The sequence below is a fragment of the Anser anser genome, assembly GCF_964211835.1.
Source record: "Anser anser genome assembly, chromosome: 13".
Taxonomy (NCBI): domain Eukaryota; kingdom Metazoa; phylum Chordata; class Aves; order Anseriformes; family Anatidae; genus Anser; species Anser anser.
In genome coordinates, this window is record NC_139734.1 from 14520886 (window position 1) to 14532694 (window position 11809).

The following is an 11809-nucleotide window of genomic DNA, read 5'->3' on the forward strand; positions in this document are numbered from 1 at the left end:
TTACAATCTAGCTGATTGGCTAAATACTTATTCCTTTTGCCAGTCTCCATTCTGCAGCACAAAAAACAATTTTCGAGAAGAGCAGTGTGTTTATCTGCAAAGCAAAAGTCTATAGACATAGCTAATGCTTTATGTATCTGTGAAGATAAAAATTTAAATATACACTCTAAAACAATTAAGACCTGTTTAGCAGATTTTCCCAAACTTTCAGAACAATGTTAATTTTAACAAAGGAGGATAACAGTATTATTCACAGAGATAGACTAAGCTGTGTTGTTTCTCATTTACTGGCAAAATTAATCATTACACAAGGATCTTTAGAATGTCTTGATCAGTCCTAGTTTTTGTATAGTTTCTTTTATTTTACTAAGCAATCAAAGCTTCCCACTGAACTAGGAGAGAACAAAAAAATTGAATTTCTCCTTTAGACTTGGACTTAACAACTATCCCAGTTTTTCTATGGGTCTTATTCAAACTCTGTTTGAAAACCACATCTGAGTTGGTTATACCTCTCATTTTATGTTTTTACCATTTCATGGTGGCTGTTTGCAATTATTAAAAGTAATCTTTTTCCCAAGTAACTTCTTAAAATTCAGCTGAAGGCTGTTCAATTTTTCAGCCCAAGATCAGAGTAATTAAGACAAATGTCTTTTCTCTTTCTTAGGAGTGGGCGTCACGATGGTCATCATCTCAACGTTTGTGGCAATCTACTACAATGTTATCATCGCTTATGCACTCTACTACTTATTTGCCTCATTTCAAAAAGTGCTACCATGGTCAGATTGCTTTTCATGGGCAGATGAGTTCTGCAGCAAAACACGCCTAAGTACTCAACTTAACAGATATAGCTTAATATTACTCTTTTGAAAAATTGTACTTCGTGCTGTTTTCTGGGAGAAATTATAGGTGCAAGATGGCTTGAAACAGTTGTTCCTGGATTTTGTCTCTAAACACACAAGCCTGAAGCTTGTCTGCTTCCCTTTTACCAGTTTTGGGTACTTAGGAAATCTACAGAGAGGTGGGGTGGACTTTCATTGTTGGTTGCCTTTTTTTCTCTTTTAAGCTCTGATGTTTCTGGGGATTGTACATACTAGAAGAAATACTGTGTTCCAATTTCATTGGGCTTCATGGCAAAGTAAATACCTCCCTTATGTGAAACAAAAGTATTCTTACTTTTTTTATTCTTACTTTTCTTCTTATACTATCTTATTCTTTTATTGGGGGTACTTTCATGCCTCTCCTGTGGCTATGGTAATCCCAAGCACCAACAAGGCATTGGTTTTGCACTTTATTCTATGTTTAGAGCATATCTCCATGCTATTGTTCTTGATGTTTGGCAGTCCACGTACTGCCAAACACTAATCTCACCAATTTCCGTATCAGACCAGTTTAAGGCAAAAGGTGAAGTTGGTGAGATAATTATTAATTATTAGCCCAGTTGGAAATGTGTTGCCATGTAACCTCTGAAATTATTAAAATAACAGGGACAGGATCATGATGGATTATATTGTTTAAAAAGCTAATCTAATTGTAACTCTATTAACTGTATATTTGGTAATATCTCATAAGATTCATAGGTTTCATAAAATGAAGTTAAGATGTTTTATTTAACAAAAAAAAAAAAGACTCCTGCTTATGAGTAGAACAAACATGTTTTAACCTAGAATTTCAAAGTGCTGGAGCAATACAAAACACAACTGAAGGTGATGATCTCAAGTATTCTTCAACCAGACTTCCACACTAAGTGCTGATACGGTGCTGTTCTTCAATACTGAGAGCAGATCATGTTTGTTTGATGTTCTAGCACCCCCTCCCCCAAATACAGACTGACAAACAACCACAACAAAAACCAATGACAGTAATGAAAATGTTTAAAGTTCTTTAGAAGTCCTCTACCATAATAATGTCAAGCTGCTAGAGGATAAACAGCATGTAAGCTTGGTTTGGGACAAAGGTTTTCATAGAATAACTAAGGCCCAGATCTTAACTATCCTCAGTTCTGCCTTTTGCAAGTACTCTTTACAAAAAGTGAAAGGGGGAGCTAAGCACACCAGATTTCTGGTGTTTAGATTTACATTCAGAGTAATAAACTCACAGCTGCAAGTAGTAGTTCAAATTTACTTCTAAATGTTGCCACTTTAGTAGAAAAACTGAAGCTATAACTTGAGAAAACATACTTAGTGATAAAAAAAATGCAAGCCTATTATACTGCCTGTTAATAGGTCTTTTTTTCTGTTTCACTTTTTCTTTCAGTAAGTGACTGCAATGCAACCTTAAATGGAGAAATCATTCATGCAAACTACTCATTCATCACAAGCAACAATCTCACGTGTATCAATGACACCATAAACTATAAACCAGTGCAATTTCCCAGTGAGCAGTACTGGAAGTAAGTAAGACACAAACTAGTCAAGGAGTGTGGGCATGTAAATCTGTGCAGACAGAACTTAAGTTTTCATTGGTGAGGCTGGGCACTCAAAATTATATATATGGAAGCAAAAGAGTCAATCTGTAGCAAACTGAAAAATAATCCATCTAAAGAAGTCCTCTTCTCTTGAGTCCTGGTTGGAACTACATCATATCTTTATATATGGTGTGTGTGTGTATATATATATATATATAATATATATATTTTTTAAGGAGTTATTGTGTAAAATATATTCACCTTCTGAACCTGGGCCTACTGTGAAAACTGTTTCTTTAGCCACATTATTTTTATTTGCCTGGGAACTGATTCTTCTCACAGGCTCTTTTTCTGCCATTAGAATTTTATGGTTAACTTGAAAGGCTGTGGTAGTCATGATGGAAGACATATGGAGAACTGAGGGCTGGCGGAAATTAAAAAGTGAAAAACATGCAGTTAAATATTTTTTCAACTCCAATCATGCAGTTACAACTGCACACTCATGAAAACGTCTGCAGGGTCTTGTAATATCTGCAGAAAGCAGCACATTTTCCTTTACCTTTAGGAAGGGGCCAAAGGGGAGTGTGTTCTGCTGTCACTCTGTTCTCATTGCAGTGTTTTGTGCTTTCAGTAAAGTGGCTCTCCAGCGCTCAAGTGGGCTGGACGAGACTGGTAACATCGTGTGGTACCTGGCCCTGTGCCTCCTCCTGTCTTGGATGATTGTTGGAGCTGCATTGTTTAAAGGAATAAAATCTTCTGGAAAGGTAATTTAGGAAAAGCAGACAGCAGACTTCTTGCCTGATCCTGCCTAGCAGCACTTCCAATGTCAGTTGGACTTGAGGGAGGCTAGCACAAGGCAGGATGCAATCCTAACCCACTACCCTCTGTTGGTCTCTGAATTAGATGTTGTTGCTGCTCCTTGGCTTCATAACTGTTACATAAAATATGAGTAAGGTGCTGATTGCACAGCAGTTACTTAATGCACTGCTTTCCTGGCTCTACCAGGGCCATGTATTCAGAGATTGTGCTGTCATGCAAGTGATCCAGGCTGAATTCTGGCAGTTGCTTGGCCTGTTGTGATGGACATGTGCATGTGACTGCACACACCTGCCCGCCCTGGTAACACCCAATAATTTGCACCTACAGACTAGCTGAGATGTTTGGACAATACAGGTCAAGTCCTGCAAACAGATATGCAGGTACTGGTTCCTACTTGGTTGTGAAATCTTGTTTATATTCAAGATTTCAAGCAGATTTTAGGGGCCAGGTCCCCACAGATGCTGGTTTTCAGACTCTGGTTCTGCTGAGCTCCCCTGGCTGCCTGGGTTCTCCTGGGGTAGGTGAGTTCCTCTCCAGACTTCAGGAAGGCTGAATTTCATTTTTTCCTGCCTTCTGTGATTCCTTACTACCTGTTTGCTCTTGTTCATTCTAATATCTCCCTCTAGTCTCCTTTTCTATTTCAAGCTTTCTACCGTCTCTCTCAGTACTGGATTACCTGTGGAATACCTGTGCTTTCCCAGCCTTGTTTTTTTCTGGCATAATGCTCTTCTTATACTCACATTTCTTGGGTTCCCAGCAAATGGCTCTTCCAACTGTCACTTCTGTTCTTGTATTAAGGTAAGGCTCTTTGAGGAAAAGTTAAGAATCAGAACAATCTAGTTGGGAAGGAATTGGGAAAAGATGAAGAGTGGAGAGAATTGGCCATTGTGGGCAAATATATGTGAAGGAGGTCTTTAAATACGACAACCGGTCATATGATGGTGTAGTGCTATGGCTTGATGTAATCAGAAGTATTGTGTCAATTATCTGGCTGTGTAACACTGAAACCAAGATTAGAGAAACAATAGTACTGTTGAATATAACCTGCAGCATAATAGCACTGCTGGGCCCTGCTGCTGGCCTGGATCCCATCATGCTAGAAGTTGAATAGACAAACAACAAAAAAGATCTGTGTCTGGGAGAGCTTAAAATCTTTGTTTCCAGTAAAAATAAAAGCTTCCAGCATGGTTTTCTTTTTCAGTCTCAACAGGAGATAATTCCATCCTGATAACCTAATTTAGACTGTCTCCAATCTCTCATTCGCTAGAAACACTGCCTAGCAAGAGGCAGCTGGGGTAGTTGAGTTTAGGCCTTGCTACTGCAGTAAATCATACCAGAAAACATTTCTGAAACTGATCAAGTGGTATCTAAGAAGTGGATATGTGGCTTGGGCTTTCTGCTGGAATGAAGTTCCAGAACTGGCTAAGCCAGATGATTAGTGTTTGACATGTGTGTTCACCTTCAGCCTCACTTCCCTAATCATCTGCTCTTTGTTTGTACCAGCAGCTCTTAGCCTAAACACTCATTATTCCTCATGCACAGAGGGCTGTGCATCCCCTCACTGCTAATGTGCGTCCCCACCCTTCTTTCTGCAGGTTGTCTACTTTACTGCACTCTTCCCCTATGTCATCCTGCTCATCTTACTGGTACGAGGTGCCACCCTGGAAGGTGCTCTGGATGGCATTGAATACTACATTGGGAAACAGTCCAACATCACCAAGCTGATGGAGGCAGAGGTGAGACATAGTGTGAGGTCTGGAGGCATGACAAACTTCTGTGGTTGTATGGGCTTGTCATTTATGGAGCAATTTATTTATTTATTTTATTTTTTAATCCAGTCAAATGCTTCTTCACTTCCTGCCCTGGTTCCTTATCCACAGCTGGGTTCTGATTTTCCAGCTCTATAAGAAGTCCAAGTTCCTGTTCTAGCTATGCTTGATCTAAAAAGTATATACCCTCTGCTTCCTCCCTACCACACCAGACAGTAGCAATTTCTATTGTATTGCCTCCAAGTAGTTCTCTGGAGGCATGGGTTTCATCCTAGCAAAGCCTGAGAAAGTTCTTGCTGTGGGAGCGAGCATTGCTTCCTTGCGAGGCCTACGTTGCTAAAGATTTCAAGGGCCTTTATCAGAAAAATGAAGGACCACCTGAGTTGGAAATTCGTGCTGTGCCTTGCACAGCAATTTAGCTCAAAAAATTAGATGGACAGGGAAAGGCACTGCATGCAAAGGGAGCCTGGATTTTTTGCTGTTCTAGTTTAGGACAGCATTAGATCTGTTTGAAGAAAAGCAAATATTCAGTGCACTTAATTTGTGGTATTTTTTGCAAGCATTTGGCACTAACTGTGGGGCTGCAGCAGAGGCACAGTTTCTCACAGAAGTGGTTTGTCTGGGTCATGGTGTGAGGAACACAAGTGGGTGAGCACATGGAAACTCTCATTTCTCATACCCTGTCCTGGTTTTCCTTATTCATTGGCACTGTGACAAGACTCCTATCTTGACAACCTACATATGTGAATGAATTGAATCTCTTCTTCAGGGTTAATCCAACAAGGCTTACATATTTGGCAACATACTTGGGATGTGACCTTCCTGAGATCACAGATGATATTATTTTTTGCTGGAGACTGCAGAGTCACTAGCAAGTTATATCCCACCTACTCTGAAATTCATATGAAATAAAATTAGATATTTTGACTAAGTGTAGAAAAATCCTGGAGCTGCCATGGAGGGAAGACTTGAATATTTGTGGTATGTTTTATAAGTAGTACAGTAACTCTCATGTTCTTGTTTCTGACAGGTTTGGAAAGATGCAGCCACTCAGATATTCTACTCCCTGTCTGTGGCATGGGGTGGGCTTGTTGCTTTGTCTTCGTACAATAAGTTCCACAACAACTGCTACTCGGATGCTATTTTTGTTTGTGTAACAAACTGCCTCACCAGTGTGTTTGCTGGGTTTGCAATTTTCTCCGTCTTGGGACATATGGCATTTGTGCTGGAGAGACCTGTCTCAGAGGTTGTAGATTCAGGTAGGTTGATCTGCACAAGGCTGTTGTCAATATAGGGACCTACTTCGACCAAGGCATAACAGTAACATCTTTCATTCCACTTCTTTGCAGGTTTTGATCTGGCATTTGTAGCATACCCAGAGGCTCTCTCCAAGCTACCAGTTTCTCCTCTTTGGTCCTTTTTATTTTTCTTCATGCTTCTGCTCTTGGGCCTTGACTCTCAATTTGCCACCATAGGTGAGTGAGGCTCTAAATAACCCATTGCTTTTCAAATGAAAAGTCCTTTTGTAATTGTGCTGCTTCTGTTCGAAACCCACGCTTATCCTTCCCTTGCAGAAACACTTACAACCACCATACAAGATATATATCCCCAAATGATGAAAAAGTTGAGAATCCCTATAACCCTGGGTGTGTGCATATTGCTCTTCTTTCTTGGTCTTATCTGTGTTACTCAGGTGAGGCATTAAACTTTCTTTGGCAATGGCTTTAGTTATGTGGCAAGTGATAACTCAAATCATCCCTTCACAGTGTGACAAGGGCTTCCTTGAGTGCTCCTTTTTTATTTTTATGGATCTGAGAGAATCATGAATCTTGTCAATGTGCTGGACATGCAAAGCGGAAATTCTCATGGGGAAACTTTGAAGAACCTAAAGCTTTCTGTGGTTACTAAACTGAGATATGCTTTTAAATAGAAGGCCTATAAATAGCCTGTGAGGCGTCAACCTGACTTTTTGCTCTTAAGTTTAGGAGATTATCTGTCTAATCTCAAGCATATGTATACAGTATATCTGCAGCACTGTGGGAACTGTTTCTAGATGTAGATGGGATCTTTGTGTTCATAACCAACTAACAGACAGGACAGCATTTGAGTAATAGCCTGTTCAAGTCATAAAAAACAATTAGCTCATGGTTACTTCTGAAATATATGGAATTTTCTGTACAGTCTACTTTTTCTTGAGGCAGTTGCTCTTAAGGATGTAAAGGTTCATTGCAATGTTTACATTAGAAATACAGATTTATGCATGCGATTAGTCTGAGAATGTAATGAAGATGGTTGTGGTGAATAGGCAGTTGTATGGTCAAGCAAAAAACAGGTTATAAAATGAGACAGAGAAATTTGCAAAGGACTTAATATGAAGGAGTGTGAAGTGTTATAAAGCTTGTTTCCTGCTTTGTGATCCTACTACTGTATTCAGGTGTTTAAAGCTGTGTTTAACCACTCTGGGACACTTGTGTGTGTAGGAATATACAAACCTATCAGAGTTATTAACTGGCATAGCTATTCCTGTTGCTCAATATTCAAGCTGGTGAAGCAATATTTGCCAACATTTAATCTTATATTCTTTCTTGTATTCCTGTGAAGCTGATGCTTTGATACTGTTAAGTTCCAAAGCTGAATCTTGCTATCAGCTGTTTATATATACTTTGCATGTACACGTATCTTGTTAATATGCAGATCTATAGTATTTCATCAGACGTGCTTTTCAATTTTACATAGAGATATTTAAATAAAATAATGTTCACAGATGCGTATTTAACTCAAAGAATCAGGAATTTAAAAAACTCGGACTGGTAACTAGTTAAAAAGATTTGAATGACACAACTTATTTTATTTACATAAAAAAATTTTGGGGACCAGGTAAATTTTTGCCTCTTTCTTGTTTGTTCTACAGGCAGGAATTTACTGGGTTAACTTAATAGATCATTTCTGTGCTGGATGGGGAATACTTATTGCTGCTGTCCTGGAGATAATAGGCATCGTCTACATTTACGGTAATTTTTTTGCATTGAAAAGACATGATTTGACTATACAATCACAGGCACAATCTATATTAAATGTTTTATATTACGCAATAAAATATTTATAACTTCCTAACGGTTAAAGTCTTTCATCTTGTTATCACAGAACTGGAGACCTTTCTTCTATTACTTTTAAGTAAACACACTTGCAAGGTACATACCAGCTTTACAATGCACCATGTAATTGTTTTTCAACAGGAGGAAACAGATTTATCGAAGACATTGAGATGATGATTGGAAAGAAAAGCTGTTTCTTTTGGCTGTGGTGGAGAATGTGCTGGTTTTTCCTTACTCCTGTGCTGTTAGTGGTGAGTGCAGATGACTGGATTACGTTAGTGTGATAGAATTTATTAATTTGATATAGAATGGGTTTTCATGCAGACATGAGATGAATGTCTGGGCACCGTATGTAGAGACAAGGTATGATGGAGTCAGTAGACCAATCTATATGCTACCCGTGCTTTCCTATACATATCACTCCTTTCTCGGTCCTTTCCAGGAGAAGCTAGACCTTCAGATCAGTAGCTAGTGAGATGAATCTACGTTTCAAGGAGTAACACAGAGCAACCAGAGTCTGCCCTAGCAGCTAATTTCTTGTTCTCTCAGTCTGCAGTGATGAATTGAAAACCTAGACTTTCCTGTTTGAGAGAAATCCCATTTTCTGGACAGACCCCTGACATGAATTTACTCTTTGGATGTCCAGCTGTAAGATTTTTGTCTGTGCTGTCACATGCATCTCAGTTTTTCATTACTCCTGCATTTCTAATTGTAGTTGTAGATGGTTGGATTATATTTGTATTACAGAATTTGTTAATATCACAAATCCAAGAGATTTGCAGACACGTATATTCTCCAGCATAACATTGCAACAGAACCCAGAAATCTCATTCTGTTTAAATGTAAATGTAATTGAAGTGTTGGGATGCATAAACAAATCTCATGTTCAGAAAGCAAGAGAGAACTGTGCAGTATTTGTAGATAGTCCTTTTTTTAACTACCTTGGAAATACAGTGCAAGTTAATTATGTGGAACTCTGCTTCCCTCTCTCTCTCTCTCTCATTTTAATAGGCAATTTTGGTTTGGTCTTTGGTCACGTTTTCAACTCCCACTTATGGCTCAGTGTTATATCCAGCCTGGGGAACTGCTGTTGGCTGGTGTATGATTATCTTCTGTGTCATCTGGATTCCCATTGTCGCTGTTGTAAAAATATTTAAAGCAGAAGGAAACATTTGTCAGGTAAGGGCACAAAAAATCTGTCAGAGCATCAAATCTCACTTTCCTTGGAATTTTAAGGAATTTCTGTGCCCTCTTTTCAAGAGCATGTTCAGTACCTCAAGGTGTCATCAACTGCGTTTTTAGACGAAAGCACATCTTTGGTAGTTTAATTGGAGGTAAATGTACACTACTGTGATCTGATATGAAGATAAAATCTAATTCTCTGGGAGTGTGCCCACACATTCAACAGTGTTTTTCGTGGTTTCTGTTGTTATTCCATCTACCTTTAAACTTTGAAGAAAAAAAAAACACACACAAAAAAATAATATATATATATATATATAAAAATATATATATATATATATATTTTTTTTCCTGAAGTTTTGCTTCCTATTCCTCACTGAAATGAGCAAATGTAGGAATTGTGATATGCTCTCCTTGCCAAGCTTTGCCAAGGAGTCCCGCTGGACACAGCTTTCTTTGCTTATATAATTTCTGTGGCTGAATCTACTGAACACAAAGACATTTGGAATGCTTTAAAAAAAACACATAGATAATTTGTCTGCTATTGGTTGAGTTGCAGGGCATATTCAGAATTACAGCTTTATTGAGTTTTAAGAATCCTACAGACTAAGGTAGGACATTAAGTATCTCTTGTTTTTTGTTTTCCAGCGTATTGTGAGCTGCTGCAGGCCCACTGCAAACTGGGGTCCCTATCTGGAATGTCACCGAGGTGAAAGATACAGCCATGTTGTAAATCCCAAAAAGGAAAAGGAACATGAGATTCCTACTGTGTCTGGCTTCACATACTTTCGTGAATGAGATGGCCATTTGGATGACAATTTTTTAACATAGATGTGTTTTTTCTTTAACCATTAGAAAGTGACAATGCAAAACAACAACAGCAAAATCAACCCTCTGCCCTTCAAAGTTCAACCCTCAGATGAAAGCAAGCCATACTATTTATTTTTAGAGATGTATGTTTAAGGGGGAACACGCCTCCCCAGACAATTTGGTTGAGAGGGCAGAAAAATGCTCTGCAGCCTCCCCAGGCTGATGGACTGGGCACGCTTAACTGCATCCAACCAGTATCCAGCTGGACTGTGCATACTGGTGTGGAGGAGAAGAAAAACACATTCTGGTGCTCCCCAGCCATGTGAAATTTAAGATGAGGTGCTGTGCTTGCATGCACCTGTGTGCTACAGGCAGTGTGCAGTTGCTACCTTCTGCTGCGCTTTGCCCTCCACATTTGCTCCCCAGTTGAAGGTGAGCTGCAGGAGTGTGCTGCTGCTTGGCTCTGTAGCTTAGGGAATATGAATAACTTTTTCTCTAAACCTTGCTCAATGCTGTGAGGCTGGTCAGGATTTGATATTTTCTACAGTGTGTGTTCATTTCATCTATGCATCTTAATGCTGAGTAGCAAAAAACTTTCATCACTGGAAATAAGGCTATGACATGGTGAAAAGCAGGCTTCTTCATCATTATTTCCCCTGAGATCTACAAATAGTCATCTTTTTTGTGTCATGCTTCATTCCCAGCATTCATCTGTCCATAATTCAAAAATTCTTTGTTTCCAATAATCTGTAATTAGGTTCTACAGACTGAAATAGTAACTTTTGATTTCTGCTGTCTGCTCTCTCTACGCTCATCAAGACTTTTTTTTTTTTATTGTTCTCTGCATGTTTCATTCAGGCTGTGTTTTTTCCTTGCAAAGGAGACTAGAGTGCTTTTCAAAGGTTTGGACAGTGTTATTAGTCTTCCGGTAGAGCCAAGAGAAGCAGAACTTTACCCCAAGTGAAGGTTAGAACTGCCTTGTAATACCAGTAGTCCAAAATTTGCTGAAATCATGAGATTATTGAAAAGTTAGGCTCTCTTAACCTAACTCCCCAGTTCCTAGGTAGAAGCGTAAGTCTGCGCTCCCAAATACAAGTGACCTCCCAATAAAGGGAAGAAAAGATCTGTGGAATGAATGCATACATTTTGTGTGCTGAGGAATGTCTCTCTCACTGTGATAATAGTTCCTTGGGAACAATGCAACAGGGTTTCTAGCTGTCCCTTCCTCTCAGGGCTTTGTCACTGTTTCTGGACATTGAAGGATTGTGGATAATGGCTCGATGCCCAAGCTGCATACCTTGCTGTATGTTTTATATTGATATTTTTGTGACAAATCAACACTGTATTGCAAATAAAATGCAATTTTCTGTTTTTAATGTGTTTTGTTCGGAGTTTTTTTTTTTGACCTGGAAAATGAGATTTCAGCCTTTTACATGGAGCTGTGGAGAGCAGTTGGTTGGGTGGGAAGTACCACCACCTGTTCCATGATCCTAAGCTTTTGGGAGATTCAGATGGAAAGGCTCAACCTCAGGAATCATTTTCTTAGGGAAGTTAGGAAGGAATGTTTTGGCTTCTGCTCTAGACTTCCCTTACAGGCTTCTAAGAGCTATTTTCATGATCTTGTACCATCTAAGCCTCCCAGAAGAGCGACAGAAGACAAATTCTCAAGGGCTGGGGGCCCGGCTAGGTGCTTTCTCTATATTCGAATGTAAGAAAATCAGCACGTTTCT

General features: G+C 39.2%; 1 protein-coding gene across 4 annotated transcripts in view; it reads left to right on the forward strand.

Moving 5' to 3' along the window:
- The window catches only part of SLC6A14 (solute carrier family 6 member 14), a 42512-nt gene extending 31057 nt beyond the window's left edge, over positions 1 to 11455 (forward strand). For all 4 annotated transcript variants that reach the window (XM_083797704.1, XM_083797703.1, XM_083797706.1 and 1 more), the window contains exons 4-14: positions 665 to 826; positions 2254 to 2389; positions 3036 to 3168; positions 4819 to 4959; positions 6023 to 6251; positions 6342 to 6467; positions 6567 to 6685; positions 7904 to 8003; positions 8229 to 8338; positions 9099 to 9266; positions 9918 to 11455. In XM_083797704.1, coding sequence (XP_083653830.1) covers positions 665 to 826; positions 2254 to 2389; positions 3036 to 3168; positions 4819 to 4959; positions 6023 to 6251; positions 6342 to 6467; positions 6567 to 6685; positions 7904 to 8003; positions 8229 to 8338; positions 9099 to 9266; positions 9918 to 10067 — 1574 coding nt within the window. In that variant the 3' untranslated portion in view covers positions 10068 to 11455. The remainder of the gene's footprint in view (positions 1 to 664; positions 827 to 2253; positions 2390 to 3035; positions 3169 to 4818; positions 4960 to 6022; positions 6252 to 6341; positions 6468 to 6566; positions 6686 to 7903; positions 8004 to 8228; positions 8339 to 9098; positions 9267 to 9917) is intronic.
- The last annotated feature ends 354 nt before the right edge of the window (positions 11456 to 11809 follow it).